This window comes from Carettochelys insculpta, chromosome 4 (assembly GCF_033958435.1).
Source record: "Carettochelys insculpta isolate YL-2023 chromosome 4, ASM3395843v1, whole genome shotgun sequence".
Lineage (NCBI taxonomy): Eukaryota > Metazoa > Chordata > Testudines > Carettochelyidae > Carettochelys > Carettochelys insculpta.
Genome location: NC_134140.1, coordinates 18731496 through 18752157, shown reverse-complemented (window position 1 = coordinate 18752157; position 20662 = coordinate 18731496). Strand labels below are relative to the sequence as shown.

Here is a 20662-nt window from a genome sequence, read left to right as displayed (position 1 = left end):
ATGCTGTACATAATTATCATTTCCATTAATTTGTTTTTGTGACAAAATTAAAAAGCTTAATTTATACTATGTAATTTAAAATTAAATACATGTACACTGTCAAAATAGTCCAAATGTTGGTGGATATAAGATGAACAAATTATGTTACCAGTATATAATCAAATTAATCTTTCATCTCCTAAATTATACTTTTAAAATACATTTTAAATTCCTGTAAATTTTTTACTCTTGTTGTTTTATTTATAGAATATTCAAGGTATCTCAAAGCATCCTGTTGAAATTATTCAGAATCAATCTGTAAAAGGTAAAGGTAAAAGTTTTTTGTTTACAGTTTTAGTTTTAACTATAGTTAACTAAAGTTATAACTACAGTTATAGTTTTATAAAATGATATACATTTGTCTAAGTATTTGAGTAAATATATATATGATCAAGTGCTGTTAAAGTATGCCAACAATCTCAAAAATGGTGAATGACTACATTCTGTGTAGTTATAACATTATCTTTTAAACTAATATTTCTGTTGCTTCTTGCCAGTAGAGAATGTGGTTTGTTGCCTTCTCCTTGATCTATACAAGTAACTTTATCAATTCAAATATTCCCAGCTTTCGAGCCAGTCCAGTTACCTTCAGTTTGTGTTCTTTTCCCACATTTGGGAATTTGCATAGCTGTAACAGTACCAAGTTCTCCTACCTTATCGTATTAAGAAATGTTTCTGTCCCTTCATCTCAAAAGCTTCTTCTGGGAATGTGTCAGTGCTGGATGAGCAGGCCATGTAAAAAAAAAATAGCTAAGTACCAAAATATCCTTCTGTTGCTAATAAGATGTCTGCTAAACACTGAATTCAAGGGATATAGTACAGAGGGAGCTGTAAGTCTCTGGAAATCATGGCCTGAGTGATAAAGAGAGGCCTGGACCCACAAGAGGGAACTGTAATGTATGGCTATGTCTACACTAGAGGGTTTTGTCAACAAACTGGTGTTTTGTCAACGAAACCTGGGGAATGTCCAGATTCCCAAGGCATTCTGTCAACAGTTAATCAACAGAACATGGCACTTTTGTCAACAACATTGTGCCCTTCCCCCAAGAAGCAGAATGCCTCTATCAACAGAAAGCCAGTCTGGATGTTCTGGGGGCCCCTAGGTTGCCGGACAGGGCTTCCGGGACACCAGGCAGCCCTGTCTGCTGTATTTCTACTTAGCTATTTTGTCAAGAGTGGACGGGAAGTCCACCACTCTCTGTCAACAGGATGAATTGCTTTTTCGATCTTCTTTGCAGTCTGGCCATGATCTTCAAACTGATTCTGTCAACAGATTGCTGTAGTGTAGACCTAGTTTAAGAGACTTGCTTGCAGAACTTTTTTTACCTGCAGATAGCTGCACAGGACCACTGTGTAGAACGGCAGCTGTTGTCACTTTTAAGTTTTGGAGGGATTAGCAGTTGACTTCACAGGAGGCCTTGGAATAAGATACAGTTCAATATAACAAAGCAAAAGGGTTTATATAAATGCAATTGAAAGGCAGAGCACGGTTTGGAATAATAACTATATTAAAATAATAAGCGTCTATCTGAGATTAAATAAAACTTGGAATTTCTAAAGATGGCAATTTGTTTGAAATTTCCACTTTATTTTTAGTTCTTTTACATATATACTATCCAGTGAGTATGTAATTGTCTGTCAAAAAATAATGAATTATGCTTATGGATCTATATACTTCTCAAAACTACATTTTGTGCAGATTTTCCTTTCCTTTGCAAACTTCTCCGACAGTCTGATTTTGTCCTTTGAAACTTTTACAATCAGTTGGTAAAATCAGCACTAGAGGAAATTTACTGTGTTTTAAGAAAGGTTGCCTTTTCTTTTGTTGCCTGATCTTCAGATTCTGTATTAATTATATAAATTACTTCTTACCTTCCAGTTATCACTTTGGGAACTGACATGTTCTTGTTCCAGAATCAGGCCCAATATTTAAATTATGCTGTAGTTGGGAACCCTGATGTGCATAACTGCAGCATTCACACTATGGGAACTCCTTGCCCATATACGAATACAGTTTACTAGCAGTTTTACGTGGCATTGCTTGTGTCCTTAATTCAATTAATTTTTTTTCTTTTGAAAATAAAATGAAATGTACATGCTTTTAGTTAAATGATTGTATTTTTCAGAAAATAGTGTTATTTTTATGAAGTTAATTTTACTACAGATTTATTTTATTTTAAAATGGGAATTTTTCCATTTAATTTTTTAATAATTTTTTTAAAATGGGAATTCCAACAACATTTTTCTTTATTCCAATAAACACTTATCATTTGCTATATTTTAACAAAAAGGGGCTATAGTCATTTTGACTTCTGATGATATTTTTTCTAGTTTTCAAAGCTTAAGCATTGATTTAGCTGTGCCAAACCAAAACACTACTCCAAATTTCTCTGTTTTATTCTTTTTCTGTAGGATTTATTGAGAACCAGTCCTATTCCAGCTTCATCCTATTTCTCTGGCTCATTTGGGTTCAGTCTCTTTCAGCATTTGTTCACTTTGCCAGTTTTGGGGACTGTACTTGATCTGGCAATTGTCTTGTTTATGGTTGTTTTTATGAGATGCAATCTCATTCCAAGCACATCCTCTTTCCTGGCATAACCACATCCTTATGTTGCTTTAAATTATGACAAGAGGAAGCTGTGTGCTGAATTTGGTAGTCCTAGATTTTACCATTTAGGAGGAGTTCTTGATCAAACAGACAAACTCACTAAAATATATAGCAGACTGATATATTTAGCACAGCCACAAACACCCCAAATTAACAATAGAGGGAATGTGCATCTGTATTTCCTCATATTCTCACCATTCTATTATCCATCATCTTCCTCATCAACCATCACCTTTCTCACTGTCACCAGTGGCTATCATTCTGGTACCTACCAACCCTGCATCTTTCTGCTGCTGTTAGGCTGGAATGTCACTTTTAAAATATGTTACACTGTTGTTATGTTTGGTGCCTATTCATTAGGAGATGTTTCCCTTTCTCCTTATTAATATTGTCTTCCCTTACTCTTGATGAAATGTCTTTTTTCCTATAGATCAATATGCCATTGGTCTCATTGTATCATATATGTAAATTTGTTAACATTGACCCTTCTGTTGTTATCACGTTGTTATATCTGTTCTACTCAGCTATTTGGCCTGGTCTTAACCAGTTATTTTGTGTTTTTACAAGTTGTGGTATACCCGTTAAATTTTAGGGTATTCTTGGAAGCCCCTATGCCATTAAAGGTTGCTTATCTTATTACTATCTGTCTAGATAGAAGGTCCTGAATATATGCGCATTGACTTTGCTATCTAGGTGAAAGGTCCCAGACATACGTTAGCTAACTTTGCCTTAGCTCCACATACAGGATGTGGCCTATAGGTCCCTTGTGTTACAGTCAAACTACTTTAATATAAACATCTTATAATAAACATATAATCAAACCATAAGGAAATTAAAAAAAATGTAAGAAAGTATATATATAAACAAGCAAACAGGTTAGCCATGTAAGCTACACTACCCCTAATAGAATAGGATTCCAATAATGCATTTGCTTCTCTTCATTGTGCTGTCTTTTCCATGTGTCAGTACATATGGAAATAATTTCATAGGAAATTGTGTCTGCAGTAGAAAATTAACTCATTATTTTTGTACAGGATGAGTGCTGTAAGATGGCTTTTTAATTTCTTGCATTTGCGGTTCTCTTTAGGTAGATCATGTGTTTAGCAACCTTGCCTGTTTTACAACCAAGTTTTGTTGTTGTTTTTGTTTCATTTTTGAATAGTAACAAAGAGATTAGCCGTATTAGTCTGTATTCTAACAAAACAAAACAGCAGTGATGTAGGACTTTAAAGCCTAACAAAATGATTTATTTGGTGATAAGCTTTCATGGGATAGACCTACTTCATCAGGTCAATAGCATTTCCAGTACTGACTGAATTCTATAAGTACAGAGGTCCAAAAAAAAAAATTGCAATAAAAACTGGCAAATCAAATACATACGACTGCAGGAGGAGGGTGGGGGTGGGGGATGTTACATGTCTTACTGGTGATAATTAATGCTGTTTTGTTTCATTTAAGTGAACAATATATGTTTCTCCCATTTCCTCTCTAGGAAAAAAAAATGAAATAACTATTTCCCCAAGAACATTATTTGTTTCAGCTAAAGGATATACATTCTTAGCAGCAGGTAAGGTTGTTGTTGTTATTATTATTATTATTATTTATTAACAAAAGTTCTGTGGTCTCTGATGCCAGCCTTCTTTCAGATGCCCCTATATCTTCATTGACCTAGTGAAGAAAAAACTACAATTAACATTAATGCTGTCTTCAAGAGTGGCCCGTTCCTCAGAAGTCTGTCTGGATTACAGTGACTGCTGGTGACATCATCTCTCCTTAAAGCTACTTAGTGCTTTTCAGTACAAGCATATCTTTTCATTGACATATAACTTTGCTAAACTTTAATGATTCACGCTGAAAATTTTCATGCCTTGGGCAAGGTTAATTGTGACTAGGTCTGTCAATCACAATTAGTGCATGTGATTGACCAAAACAAATTAACTAGATTAAAAATACATGTTTAATTGCTGTTTTAATTGCTCTCTTAATAATAGGATACAAATTTAAATTTATTATACATATTTTGGATGTTTTTCTACATTTTAAAATATATTGATTTTTAATTACAATATGGAATATGAAGAGGACAGTGCTCACTTTATATTATTTTATTGCAAATATATGCACTGTAGAAAAGATAAAAGCAATAGTATATTTCAATTCACCTCACAGAAATCTACTTAGTCCTTCTTCTTGTTCTGCCAATTACTAAGACAAACAAGTTTGTTCGCATTAATTGAAAATAATGCTGGCTGCTTTTTATTTACAATGTCTCTTGAAAGTGAGAAGAGACATTCACATGGCATTGTTGTAGTTTGTTATGCAAAGTATTTACATGCCAGAAATGTTAAACATTTGTATGCCCCCCATGCTCCAACTTGTAGGCTCTAAACTTTTACATTGTTTTGTTTCTGAGTGCAGGTGTGTGTGATTTGTATTTGAAGTAGTTTTTCATTTTAAAAAAAAAACCTTTTGTGGGGAAAAAACATGAATTCTATGAATTTCAGTAATATAAAATTGGAAATAAATATGGAAAGGCTGTTAAAAAGTACGATAGAAAAGTTTCAAGGGTGCTAAGGGAGAATTTTGTTTGCTAGATTTTTCCCATATTGAACTAAGAATCCTTGCACACCTATCCTGTGATCCAGAACTTCTGAAACTGTTCCAAGAACCAGAAACCACTGATGTGTTCACTACACTGGCTTGTCAATGGTAAGAGTACATTAACTGTATGATATTAAACCAGACCAGTACTTTTCAATCTATGGCCTGCAGACCACTGTGTCTAAGAGTTCCAAAGTGATCCTCTCAATTTGTAATGTTGTAGGGTTCCAAAAATGAAAGAGAGTTGAAAACCATTGAACTACACCAACAAAAGTAGCCTCAATTGCTGTGTTACTGTATAGTCATAGTAAAACCATGTATTAAGTCACAATACTTTTTTTTTGAAAATTTGATACTTTTGTAAAAGATTGGGAGTTAACAAGCATACCAAAAGGATTTTAGAATTATGAAAGAGACTGTTACAGTTCCTCACACGTGTCCTTTAAAGCAATGCCAGGGGTTCTAGTCATCCACTTCTCCTTCATAGCTTTCACTACTACTGGGCTATTATATGGATGAGCTGTCTCAAGACTTAAGTGAGGCTGACCTAGATGAGTCTGATGACTAGAACTGGTCAGATAATTCACTGAAAGTAAATTGTTTTAAATATTGACAATTGCTATTGATTCACATTTTAAAAGGACCAGCTCAGTTGTTGACCTGAATTAGCCTCACGAAGGATCACAAAACATCCTTTGTCTGTCTGTCTGTCTGTCATGTCTCCCAATGATAATATTCTCTCCAATTTCACCACAAGTATTTTGAAAACCTTAGGCATCTGCATAGGTGTTGGAAATCAAAGTTCTGCCTATAAGGAAACAAGGAGGACAGAGCTTATTGGATTATTGTGGTATCGGTGTGGACTTACCTTGCTTGTTAGGACTTCAGTCTCCGGACAGACCCTCTGATAGGAGAGAGAGCATTGTTTCAAACTTTCTTTAATTAAGTCCTTCTTAGCCCTATTCCTGGAATTGTTGTTCTTTTTTGATTTCCAGACATGAGGAGAAAAATGGAATATTTTTAGTAAGTCCATTATTTCAAGCGTATTACTTATTGCTTGTTTGTATATGGTAGTACCTACAGACACCAACTGAGACTAGGGCCCCATTGTGCTAGGCACTTTACAAATATGCAGTAAGAGACAGTCCATGCTCCAAATACAGTCTCAATAAACAAGACAAACCAAGGATTGGAGGGTGTGGATGCACCATACCAATAGGGTGAACGAAATGATGGCCTGCAAGCCTTATATAAGTTACATTTTTAAAATTTTTAACTAGAAGATTTATTTAGCATTGCTTGGGTCCTTAAGTCAATTAATTTTTGTTGTTTGGAAAATAAAATTTAAGAAGTACATGGTTCATTTAATAACTCAGTGGAGTAGCGGTGTTAGTCTATAGCTCCACAAATAACAAACAGTCATGTAGCACCTTAAATACTAAAACATTTATTAGCTAATGAGCTTTCATGGGTAAGACCCACAAAAGCTCATTACCAAATAATTATTTTAATCCTTAAAGTGCTACAGAACTGCTTGTTATTTATGGTTCATTTAAATCATTTTCTGGGATGGGGCTAGGAATGAAGGGTTCATCGTGCCGGCTGCCTCAGGGAGAGAAGACCTTCCCAGCCCTCTCTCACAGTGACAGCTTGGAGCCAACCTAGAGCATCTATCCATGGCTTCTGCAGATCTGGTGGGCATAGCCAGGAGAAGTAGTCCATGGCTCTTGGCTGAGGCGTGGACTCATAGAATATTAGGACGGAAAGGGACCTCGAGAGGCCATTGAGTCCAGCCCCGTGCCCCAATGGCAGGACTAAGTACTGTCTAAACCATCCCTGATAGACATCTATCTAACCTGTTCTTAAATATCTTCAGCAATGGAGATTCCACAACCTCCCTTGGCAATTTATTCCACTGTTTGACCACCCTGACAGTTAGGAACTTTTTCCTAATGTCCAACCTAAACCTCCCTTGATGCAGTTTAAGCCCATTGCCTCCTGTTCTATCCTCAGAGGCCAAGAAGAACAAGTTTTCTCCCTCCTCCTTATGACACCCTTTTAGATACCTGAAAACTGCTATCATGTCTCTCCTCAATCTTCTCTTTTCTAAACTGCACAAGCCCAATTCTTTCAGTCTTTCTTTGTAGGTCTCATTCTTGTTGCTCTTTTCTGGACCCTCTCTAATTTCTCCACATCTTTCTTGAACTGAGGTGCCCAGAACTGGACACAGTACTCTAGCTGAGGCCTAACCAGTGCAGAGTAGAGCAGAAGAATGACTTCTCGTGTCTTGTTCACAACACACCTGTTAATGCATCCCAGAATCATGTTTGCTTTTTTTGCAACAGCATCACACTGTTGACTCATATGTAGCTTGTGGTCTACTATAACCCCTAGATCCCTTTCTGCTGTAGTCATTCCTAGACAGTCTCTCCCCATTCTGTATGTGTGAAACTGATTGTTCCTTCCTAAGTAGAGCACTTTGCATTTGTCCTTATTAAACTTCATCCTGTTTACCTCAGACCATTTCTCCAATTTATCCAGATCATTTTGAATTTTGACCCTATCCTCCAAAGCAGTTGCAACCCCTCCCAGCTTGGTATCATCTGCAAATTTAATAAGCATACTTTCTATGCCAATATCTAAAGTGTTGATGAAGATATTGAACAGAACCGGTCCTAACACAGACCACTGCGGAACCCCACTTGTTATACTTTTCCAGAAGGATTAAGAACCATTAAGAACTACTCTCTGGGTACAGTTATCCAGCCAGTTATGCACCCACCTTATAGTAGCCTCATCTAAATTGTATTTGCCTAGTTTTTTATAAGAATATCATGTGAGACTGTGTCACATGCTTTACTAAAGTTTAGGTATACCACATCCACTGCTTCTCCCCCATCCACAAGGCTTGTTATCCTATCAAAGAAAGCTATCAGATTAGTTTGACACGATTTATTCTTTACAAATCCATGCTGGCTGTTCCCTATCACCTTACCACCTTCCAAGTGCTTGCAGATGGTTTCTTTAATTACCTGGTCCATTATCTTCCCTGGCACTGAAGTTAAGATTTATTTTTTTTTGCCCCAATTGCGAAATAGCCTCTTCAAGGATTAAACTCAACCCCAGGTTTAGCAGGCCCATGCTCAAACCACTGAGCTATCCCTCCCTATTTGTCCTGCTCCTGGAGCAGCCCCCTCAAGGATTGAACTCACGACCCTTGGTTTAACAGGCCAACACTTAAGCTACCAATCTAGCCCTCCCGCCACGTCCACATTTGTCTGTCCCCTATGCTCCCAAGCGAGAGTGAGGAATGCAGCAAACTGTACACTTTTGTACTTGACAAAGGGGAACAGCATGCAATGTCCCTGTATGAATCAGAGTCAGGGGCATTGCATTGCCCTAGGACCTCCTTAAAGGACACCTGGATGAGGAGGAGTGCCCCCAGACAGTCCCTTTCACATGCTTTGTAATTCTTTCTCCTCTTGGTGTGTTTTTTTGAGAATCAAAACCATTCCAGGCCCATCTTATTTTCCTGGCGCAGCCAAATCACTTACTTCGCTGTAAGTCAGGTGGGGGTCCTTTTTTGGGTCATGGGTCACTCACCACAGACAAATCAGTCAGGGGTCACACAAGTGAGAAGCAAAAAAAAACCAAATCTCTCACTGATGTGGTCCCTGACTGCTATGGCATCCGGGTGGGAGGGAGAGTGCAAGAGCAGGCTGGGGATGGATGACCTGAGCAGGAAGCGGGTACTGGAGTGGGCTGCAGGTGGGGGATCTGGGTGGGAGGAGGGTGTAAGAGCAGGCTTGATTAGGGTGGCAGGGTGGAAGACACAGGGCCATCCGCTCCACTCCACCCCATCCAGGGCCTTAACAGTGGTGGAGCTGTCTGCCACTGAGTCTGTGTGGATCCTGACCGCAACATGCTGACCTACTCAGTGGTAGCATTGCAGCCAGACAGACCTTAAGTCCCCTTTGGGTGTACCTGGCTTGGTACAAGAATGTCCAGGTTGTTGGGACAAAGGGCTTCTGTCAGGGCCAGCAGCTTCTTGGTGCTCATATCTTTAAAAAGCCCTGGTGGTCCTGGCTAGTCTTCAGCTTCCTTGACATCTGTCACTAGCTCCTGGCTCAGGAGCCCAGAGGAGGCATCTGGTTCCTTCAGCATCTGGGCTCCAACTGAGCTTTCAGACCAGCCTTTGTACTTCCAGTTCTTCACGCCAATTCCTCTGCCAATCAGGGCTCAGTGAGGGGTTCCTTCCATTTGGGTCTCTGGGAGACCAGTAAGCTTCACTACATCACTGATCTCAGATTCTGCTGGTTTTTCTCTGCTGCTGAGTTTCTACAGTTTCCAAATGTCTAAAGAAGCACACTTCCCCATTTCCTTCTGCCTTTCTCTGGTGTATTCCCCCAAAGAATTCTGATGTAGTGGGAAGAAACTGCAGGCAGTTGAAGTTGAGGTTCCCCCCCTCCCAGTCTTTGAACTGGTGCAGGATGATGTGTGTAGACCGATGGTACAAGACTCAAGGACCCAGAGATGGACTGATAGGACCACGCTTGTTAGAAATAATAGATTTGCTTTTGGGCATCTGTTGATATAATTAAGTCTGCAATGTTATCATGACATTAGAACCTCTTAATGGAATTAAATCCTTATATCCTTTTGGAGGTATATTGTAAATAGATAAATGAATATGAATTAAATATTGTCTCAGTTCTAGAAGGCTACAAGGCATGTTGTTTTAGTCAGTAAACTCACAGCTCTTGGCAGCTGCCAACCTCTTACATTGCTACACAGGAAGTTTAACTTCAGTGAAATGTTACAGTCAAATGTTTTTATCAGACATGAGTGTGCTGATGTATCTACAAAACTATTGCATAATGATTCATCAGACAGTTGTTGCCTCCTTTTTTCGAACTTCAAGAATACTTTCTATTTGGAAGCACCTTTATAACGCACATAGGCTACGTCTACACTAGCCCCAAACTTTGAAATGGCCACGCAAATGGCCAGTTCGAAGTTTACTAATGAAGCGCTGAAATGCATATTCAGCGCTGCATTAGCCTACGGGCGGCTGCAGTGCTTCAAAATTGACACGGCTCACTGCCGCGTGGCTCGTCCTGACAGGGCTTCTTTTCGAAAGGACCCCGCCTACTTCGAAGTCCCCTTATTCCCATGAGCAGATGGGAATAAGGGGACTTCGAAGTAGGCGGGGTCCTTTCGAAAAGGAGCCCCATTGGGACGAGCCGCGCGGCGGTGAGGCGTGCCAATTTCGAAGCGCCACGGCTGCCTGCATGCTAATGAAGCGCTGAATATGTATTTCAGTGCTTCACTAGTAAACTTTGAAATGGCCATTTACATGGCCATTTCAAAGTTTGGGGCTAGTATAGACACAGCCATAGAATCGTAGGGCTGGAATGGATCTCAAAAGGTCATCGAGTCCAGCCCCCTGCTTCAAGTAGGATCGATCCCAACTAAGTCATCCCAGCCAGGACTTTGTCAAGCTGGGACTTAAAAACCTCTAGGGATAGAGATTCCACCACCTCTCTAAGCTATACATTCCAGTGCTTCACCAGCCTCCTGGTCAAGTAGTCTTTCCTAACATCCAGCCTACTCCTCCTCTTATACTTATTAGAAGTACCCGGGATATTTTTAAAGGGACAAGGCAAGAACGCTGCATTTATTGAGAATACAGTACCATTATATTATATGCATATAATATATATAGTTTACTCAGAGGCGCACACACACAGACACACACGTACACATACACATACACGTATATCTTGTGGTTGCTTATAGTTACTGAAGGTTGCTCACTCTAATCCATTGGCCAGATGGATTAGAGGGGAGTGCAGAGCCAGGTTCTGTTGATCTGGATCAATGCTCCAATGTTGACAAGATGAGAAGAGGAACCCAGCTCTGTAGTGGTACACATATCTTTTATAGCTTGTAGTCTACAGTTCTGGTTCTGTCCCACTGCCCCAGGCACGGTGAGTCACCAGTCAATGGCAGATGGGTTTGAGCCTTTCCCACTGCCCAGGTTTCTGCATGACTCATCACTTACAGATGGGACTTAACCTTCCTCTCTGGGTGGGTCCAGTTCTTATTGTTCTTCAGCCTCCAAGTTTTTGTTTTCCAGACAAGCTGGCTCCAGAGAGTAACTCTTTAAGCATCTGCATTCACACTTCCAGGTGGCTCTCACACACACCCATTCTCACAGACAGCACAAATGTTACAGGCTCATACAAGAGTAAAATGGAGTTTTAGGTACAACATGGAATCTGGTACAAAGTGTCTTATGAATATAAAATAACCAGTATAAAGGATAGCACGAAGGTAGAAAGTAGTGTATAAAATAACAAATCTAAAGAGTAATACAAAAGTCTGTGGCCTGTTAAAAAGATAGAGGGTAATACAGGGTGATATCAAGATTCATAAGAATACAAAGTTCTATTAAAATACACCTGGTATTTAAGGTTGCTACACTCTTCTTCTGTAACTTCAGACCATTGCTCCTTGTTGCCATCTGTCACCACTGAGAACAGTTTCTCTCCCTCTTCTTTAGAGCCCCCCTTCAGGAAGTTGAAGGCTACTGTTAAATCACCCCTCAGTCTTCTCTCTTGCAAACTGAACAAGCCTAAATCCCTTGGCTATGTCTACACAACAGCAATCTCTTGAGCAGAGATGGACAGTAGCTAAGTAGAAATACTTAGTTACACTACTGAAGTATGTTTTTCAGCATTTGTGTTTTACTCAAGTAATTTTAAAGAAAATATTGTACTTTTTATTCCAAGGGTGCTTAATTACTAGCTGCTTTTATCATGTCACTGACACTTGCACAAGCTAGTATTCTGATTGGCTAAAGCACAGCTGCATGCATGAAGCATCCAATCAGCATGCAGTGATGATTTTTTATTTAAAAGAAAATAACCAATCAATAAGCACAATGGCCCTGCCAATGACAGAGCTTTTAAAAGGCTTCTTCAACACCTTTTCATTTAAAAAACAGTATCTATGCATGTCTGGGGGGCCCTGAGCCTCATGGGCTGGATATAGGGGAGAAGAAATGTGGTGCCGTTCATTGCCACTAAGCCTCCTGTCTGGGGAAACTGTTCATGGAAGGGTTTCCCAAGTGCTCCTATTGGACAGATTTGGAGCAATAGGAACAGTGGAGGGTGGTACCTGGAAGTGTCAAGGAGCTTGGATCCAGGTAAGTGCTCTCCTGCCCTCATGGCCAGTCCCTGAATCCCCATCCCTCTCTCTCATTTCCCCTCAGCTCTCCTAGCCCTGCTCACATCCTGCACCCCCTCCCTAACCAGCTCTCCTACTCCGTTAGCTCCTGAACTCTCTTGCTCCTGCACCCTTCCCCCTAGTCAGACACCCCACCTCCAGCTCACTCCTGCACCCTCCCAGACACGCCCCCCCATCAGCCTGCTTCTGCACCTCCCTTCCAGCTGGACGTCCACTCCCAGTCTGTTCCAGCACCCTACTGCCCATCCAGACTAGGGATGTAAAATCTCATTTCATTTTAACAGAGAGGTACCCATGTTAGTCTGTATTCTAACAAGACAAACAAGCAGTCATATAGCTCCTTATGTAACCCTTCTATTAATGCCAGGTGCCTGCCAGAAGGGCCGGGTTCAGCTCCTAAGGAGTTCCTGTCAAGGATACAACTAACCGGCTTGAGCCCCCACCCAGTGACCTGGGACAATCTCACCCCACTTGCTGGGTGCCTGTAAGGCAGTTCTCCCCACCCCTTGCAAGCACAGAGTCTAAGATAGAAACAGCTTATTTAATGACAATAACCTACCCCAAGTTTATGGTGACAGATGCAGTATATCAAAGCAAAGGAGAGACAAGCCCCTTTAACAAGATACCATCCCCATATGCTATAGAACTAAGTCTCTTGCTAGGGCTGTTTGCCCTTCCCCCACACACAGTTACAGTGTGTACCTCTCGTGGTGCGGTCCTGGACCCAGAGCCAACAGATACATCACCAGAGCAGTACTAGCTTTCCAGTTGTCTGCAGTATCCCACTGACTGCCACCAGCTGCCCGCCAGTCGCCGTCGTCCCTCTCACCGGCTGCCTGCCATCTTCCACTGCTGCTCCCTTACTGGCTGCCCACCAGCTGCTGTCATCCGCTGCTCCTCCTACTGGCCGCCCACCAGTCGCCATTGTCCACCACTGCTCCTTTACTGGCCACCCACCAGCATCTGCTGGGGGATCACCCTGAGGCAGAACCCTGTGATTTCAGCTCTGTGTGGCTTCAGCAGCCTCTCCATGATTTCAGCTCTCAATAGCTGTGTCTACACATGCACGCTACTTCGAAGTAGCGGCACTAACTTCGAAATAGCGCCCGTTGCGGCTACACGCGTCGGGCGCTATTTCGAAGTTAACTTCGACGTTAGGCAGCGAGACGTCGAAGTTGCTAACCTCATGAGGGGATCGGAATAGCGCCCTACTTCGACGTTCAATGTCGAAGTAGGGACCGTGTAGACGATCCAAGTCCCGCAACGTCGAAATTGCCGGGTCCTCCATGGCGGCCATCAGCTGGGGGGTTGAGAGATGCTCTCTCTCCAGCCCCTACGGGGCTCTATGGTCACCGTGGGCAGCAGCCCTTAGCCCAGGGCTTCTGGCTGCTGCTGCGGCAGCTGGGGATCCATGCTGCAGGCACAGGGTCTGCAACCAGTTGTCGGCTCTGTGGATCTTGTGTTGTTTAGTGCAAGTGTGTCTGGGAGGGGCCCTTTAAGGGAGCAGCTTGCTGTTGAGTCCGCCCTGTGACCTTGTCTGCAGCTGTGCCTGGCACCCTTATTTCGATGTGTGCTACTTTGGCGTGTAGACGTACCCTCGCAGCGCCTATTTCGATGTGGTGCCGCGCAACGTCGAAGTTGAACATCGACGTTGCCAGCCCTGGAGGACGTGTAGACGTTATTCATCGAAATAGCCTATTTCGATGTTGGCTTCACGTGTAGACGTAGCCAATATCTCCAGTGTGGAGTTTCATGAAAACCCTAGTATCCAGCTCTATCTTTCAACAGGTGGGGAGGGCTAGTCAAGCCAGGCTTATAGCTATATGGCCAAGGATTAGGCAGGGCCAAGGCACTCAGCAGGCTGGTTCAACTAATACCCCTCCCCTCCTCCTTTACAATGCTTTAAACCAGGGAGCCCTGTGTAATCAATGTCTTATGCAGCCCTGTCCCCCACAACAACCCAGAGCATTGGTGAGATCCCACAACTCCCACGCTGAGTGTCAGCATAAGTTGTGATTTTACAACAATGTATTTACAATAGACAAAATCTCATGGCTTACTTGCTTACCCATTAGGCCTTGCCTGAAAGGTATCACACGTGTGCACCTTTTCATTCTCATGCAAATGATCTCTGGGTGAGACATTCCTCCCAGACTTCAGCAGCATTGCGTTCCTGCTACCACATTCCTTACACTTAAAGACTAATAAAATAGTTTATTAGGTGATGAGCTTTCATGGGGCAGACCCACTTCTTCAGATCTGGAGACATGCCATTTCAGGTTTAGCACTGATGGTTTTATAACACAGAGATTAAAAAAAAAAGTTGAAATAAAATTTAAAATAAAGTACACTTTTTTTGGCTCTCTGGCTGTGTCTACACTTGCATTCCTCTTTCGAAAGAGGTATGCAAATGAGGGAAATTGAAAATGCAGGTGAGGTGCAGATTTGCATATATGGCATCTCATTTGCATATTATTTCAAAATAGCTTCTTTCGAAAGAAGAAAACTGTTTGAAATAGAATATGCAAATGAGGTACCAGATATGCAAATTTGCATTTTCAAATTCCCTCATTTGCATATCTCTTTCTAAAGAGGAATGCAAATGTAGACACAACCTGTTATAAAACCACCAGTGCTGCACTGGAAATGGTATATCTCCAGATGTGAAGAAGTGGGTCTGCCACACAAAAGCTCATCACCTAATAAATTATTTTGTTAGTCTTTAAGGTGCTACATGACTGCTTGTTTGTCTTATTTAATTGGTTAACCAGTTGAACGCTAAGTTTAACTGGTTAACTGATTAAATGGGTGGGGGGTGCCCCTGCTCACAGCGCATTAGGGATTGGGCCTGCTCTGGCCTGGCTGGAGTGTCCCTGCCTGTGACATCATTGCAGGTGGAGGGCACTCCATTGCCCATCTACAGCAGACCTGGCTGGAAATAACCCCACCTGGCCAAAGCAGCCCCCATCCACAGCAGCTTGTGTGTGCTGTAGGGCAGGGTGCTCCAGCTAGACCGGAGCAGTCCAGGTCCCTGGTGGACTCAGATGCACTGTAGGCAGGGGTGTTCCAGCTGAGCTGAAGAAGTCCTGGTCCCAGCCCATCGCTGCAGTAATTTGACTCCACTATTTGGTCACTCTTAAACTTTATAAATGAAGGTTGTGACTGTATTTGTGTATGTGTATAATATATATGCGAAAAATAATGGTTCCCTATGATGACTCAGATGGTTAACCATAGATTTCCATAGGACAGCTACTTTTTACTTCTGGACGCTTGAGTACAACTAAGCCACAACACTTTTGTACTTTTACTCGAGTAGTTTGCCAGAGGGATACTTTCACTTTAACTTAATTACATTTTTTTCAAAGTAGCAGTACTTTTACTCAGGTGACTTTTTTGGGTATTTTTTCCGCCACTGCTGTCAACAGAAGTTTCTGTTGGAAGGTATCTTCCAACAAAACTTCTGTTGACAGATTGTGGCAACATATAAAGGCAGATTGCTCTGTCGATCCATTCTACCTCCAGAGAGCAGCTAGACTGCCTGTCCACTCTCTTGACAGAACAGCCAACCAGAAGCAGAGCAGACAGGGCTGCCCAGTGACCTGGAAGCCCTGTCTGTCAACAGAGGGCCCCCCAGTGTGTCCACATGTTTTTTTGTCCATAGAGTCATCAAGAAAGGCATTCTGCCTTGGTGGAGATGCAGAAGTCTGTCAACAAAAGACTTCCTGCTGATTTACTGTGGACTGAACACATTTTTAGTGTAGACACTGAGTTTTGTCAACAAAACTCTCTAGTGTAGACATAGCTATTATGATCATGATTAATTACAGAAGCACTCAATGACTTTAACCAGGACTGTAGCCATAGTATACTAGATCCTGTATGAGCATACACATTTTCTGTAGTTTTCTCTCCTCCTTTATAGTTAAGAAATCTTCTATTAAAAACAAGAACTTTTAGAATATTTTATCATCCATAGTTCTTATTCACTTTTCATAGTCAGAATTCTTAATTTATAATGTGTTTAGCTGCTGTGGAAATCATGATATTGCAAAGACATGATTTCAGATGGGTTATAAGCTAATCACATTTTTAAATGAGCACCCTACATTCTTGTGGAACACTGTGTGTGTGAATCTGTACAAATATCTATTTTCCATGCAAAAGGGTATATTATATATATGATGGTTCCATGTAATACATGACAAATAAAATATAGCAGATGAAAAAATGAACAAAATATCAAAGACAAAAGTACATATGTGAAAACACTGAATATACTGTGTTTAAACATAACCAATACAAATACTGGGTAAATATAAACATATAGTAGATAAATCATTTATCCAATTACTAAAACCAAATAAAGGTTTGAAGATACAACATTTGTTTATTGCATATTAAATGCAGTACTCATAGAAATAAGCAAATAGTTGTATATAAAAATAAAATTAATCAAAATGTAAAGAGTTTATAGAAGGTTACATGAAATGAGTTGGTTGTGTTTTGTACACAATAGCCACTGTTTTGCCTTTTGATAGTTGTAGAGCAATGATTAGCTATTACACTACCCACATGCTCTACTAGGAGGAGATACGTGCACCAGGCACAGGAACAACTCTTATATTTCAGTTCTTGCTCTGCCACTGGTCCTGTAAATCACCTGATATGAATATTTCATCTGTTTCCGTCTGTGTAAAATAGGAGTAATCGTACTTAGCTCACAGCAGTGTTAGCAGAGTTAATTCATTTTTGTACTGTGCTTTGGATTTTTAAAGTGCTATTTAAGTGCTGAATTTTATAATTATGTGTATCAGTGAACCACTGTAACCTTAAACATGAAATGAATTATTTGAATTTCCCCTTAAAATGATTGTGATTCAAATTGAATAAATTCCATACTAATAAATTAGGACTTAATTTTAGATCCGATGAGTTTGATGCCTCCATGAGAAGTAAGAGAGGAGGCACATTCATCATCCCTGCCTTCGCCGCAGGCCCAATGCGCTTCCCTAGTATTCTGTCTGAAAAGCCCTTGTCAATTTTGCTTTTTCCCTCATGGCTGAAAGTGAAATAGACAAGATCCTGCCAGGCTAGAACTGAGGAGCTCCATTTTGAAAGCTTTATAACTTTCAATGCCAAAAGGGGCCATTGTGATCATGTCTGAACTTGTGTATAACAGAGACTAGAAAATTTTACCAATATAATTCCTGCTTGAAATACAACATATCTCTCTCTTTAAAAAAATCCAATTTTGGTTTTAAAATTACCAGCAATATTCTGCATGGAAAATGTTATCGGCAAAATAGAAATTTACCTGCACCAAATTTACAAAAAGGGCATTTTCTGTTAAATGGTTCGGGTGGAAAATTCCTAACCCAGTCCTACTCTTTAACATAGACAACCAAGAAAATGTTACCATAGTGTTCCACTCATTATCTAAGATACAGTAAAAGTTCGAGTTTGGTCCTGATTTTGAAAATCATTTATATACTTGGTCCAAATAACCTGCAAGATCACCTCTCTTCGTAACTGTGATCCCCTATGACAGTTTCATTCCTCTGGAAGACTAGAACTGTCATCACAAAACAGAGATTCATAAGGGGGAAAATGAAAGCTTTTTTGGCAGCTGCCAAGCACTGTGGCATTTACTGCCACAAGAGATCCAAACGGTAGCAAACTCAGAGTAAAATATAAATCTGACTTCTCTGACCTAGCCTTCCCCACAATAAACGAATAAGTGATTTTTTTAAAAAAAATCCATTGAGGGTAAGGACTAAAAGATCATGAGTTAAATTTGTGAGGTACTCAAATATTCTAAGGCAAAGGGCTGGATAAATCCAATCTAGACAGAGGGATCAATAGTTTATGAATTCTCCATTGAAAATAGACTGGGATTAAAGATTAAATGAAGTTCAAAGTCAATGAGTCTTGTTGGTGTCCTATGCAGTATTTTCTTTTTTTCTTTAACTGTATTGTGGCTACAGATCTCTTTTATACAAACTAGAGCAGTGGTTCCCAAACTTTTTGGCATCACACCCCACTTCCTATTTTTGAGAAACCCTCACTCCCCCCACCACCTCTCCTTTACCATTGGCCGGTCACCCCAGCTTCCTGTAAGCTGCCTGTCTGAGCCCCTCCCCTCCCCTGAAGCCAGGCACTGCCAGCCCCTCATCAAACCCCATTCTCCTCCTCCCCTACAACCCACACTCACTCACCTTTGCAGGAGGCAGCTAGCTCCACATGGGCCTTCACCAGCTGCCTGTTTTTTACAGTGGCTGTGCTGGGTTGCCCACATGAAATGGCAGGGGCTGATAGCCAGGAGCAAGGGCTGGCTTTTTCTTCGGGTGAGGTGGAGTGACTGCGGGGGGCTGGGTTGCCTTGAGCCCCCCCTGGAATTTCTTCATGCCCCCCAGGGGGGCATGCCCCTCAGTTTTGGAAACCATGAACTAGAGATTAGTTATGCTTCTGAGCTTGTGAGCAGTTCACCATGACAGGAAGTGCTAATTCTGGTCTTGGGATCTCTATTCGTGAAGTCATTTTAAACACATACTTAACTTAAGCATGTGCTTAAGTGCGTCCCTGAATTGGGCATGTAGTACATGCGTAATGTGTTCCTCTGACTCACCCCAGTGGAACTCACTTTTTTGTTTTGGTTATTAGAATTTCTCTTATATAGAACAAAGCTCTTTCTCCTGCTTCTTTTACTTGTGTCTAACTAGGTCTCTACAGTTCTTTGAAGAATTGCCTATATAGATTTGTTGCAAATGAACTAGTAATAGCAATCTTCAGTGGCAGTAGGTTTGAGAATAAGTGGTTAAATAACAATTAAAGTGCTGCTCTGCTAAAGTGGACATCAGGCTAGAGGCAAAGTCAGTAATGTGACATAAATGTGTGACTTGAACTTCAGGTATCAGCATTATATATTTCCACACAAAAAATATTATGCAGTAACATAACACTTGTTTATGCAATAGAGAGGCTCCTTTTGGACCTCAGGCTCTAAGACATTCATGTGTGAAACCAGCAAGGTCATACCAGGTTTGAATCCATTTAAATAGTCTCTATTTATATGTCTCTATGTATGCCACACCATTATGAAAAATTTTTGTCCTGTCTAAATAGGAACAGAGACATTCTACTATCTAAACTTTATACCCTAGCCTCATCTATAAATCTTTCAGAAAAACTGTGTATTAAATAGTAGTATTACCAGCAAGATGGAGTACGATGAAACTCCAACACTACCTTAAATCAGAAATTTAGGATGAGGACACTGAGCCATCTTATCCCTGTGGAACACTAGATAGAAAAGCTTAGTTGAATACTTGTTTGTCTCAATTCCAATCAGGTCATGTGTGCGCCACATGCATGACAGCCGAAAGATTTTCCCCTAGCAATATCTTTAGGGTCAGCCTGAATGACTCGTGGAGTACTGCCTTCCTGGCACCTAATATTGGGCCCTGCTGACCTGACTCCTGTTCAGTTTCTTCTTACCCTTGTGATGGCTAGCTGGAATTCCCTGTTGTTCTTGTCTCAACAAGCATATACTTTGCTGTATGTCTTCGTGTACATAGTTGGATTTAGCAGTAGAATAGATTTTAATTAGTATAGATAAATTCCATGTGTTTCCTTTTGAGAGAGGGGGAATTTCCTCAGCACCAGATTATGCCCCAGGCTTTAAACTGTGCTCTGCCTTGGTAGGTGTGTGTCAAAAAGTGACCTGCACTCATTGGGTCTTAAGTGTCTTGGTGAGGAACATCTCAAAGACCACTGTAAAATCTGTAAGGGTTTTTGCCCCATGACCTTTAAGGACAGAGAGCAGCTCTTCAGCATCCTACTTTATGAAGGCTTCACTTCAGTCCCAGTCAGAGCCTACCATGCCACACCTGGCCTTGTGCAAAACATTCTTGGTGCTCAGCTTATCAGCAAAGATGGTGCATGAGACAGTGCTGAGGAAGGACTCGGAGACCCCCGCCTCACCCCCCCCCCCACACATTCTGCCCCCAGCAGGCATTGTTGAGGTTGGACTCAGGGCCGAGCACCAGTGCTTTGGTGTGGAGTGCCCCACTGGTACCATGCATCATCAGTGCCCAGATGGGCTCCCAGTAAAGGAAAAAGGCCAGAAGGTGGAATGTGCCTCAGACTGCACTGGAGAAGACT

General features: G+C 41.1%; 1 protein-coding gene across 1 annotated transcript in view; it reads left to right on the top strand.

The window, feature by feature from the left end:
• POLN (DNA polymerase nu) overlaps positions 1 to 20662 on the top strand; it is a 155324-nt gene that overhangs the window by 72706 nt on the left and 61956 nt on the right. The window contains exons 13-15 of the mRNA XM_074992092.1: positions 247 to 304; positions 4140 to 4214; positions 5242 to 5356. Of these exons, the coding sequence (XP_074848193.1) occupies positions 247 to 304; positions 4140 to 4214; positions 5242 to 5356 (248 nt within the window). The remainder of the gene's footprint in view (positions 1 to 246; positions 305 to 4139; positions 4215 to 5241; positions 5357 to 20662) is intronic.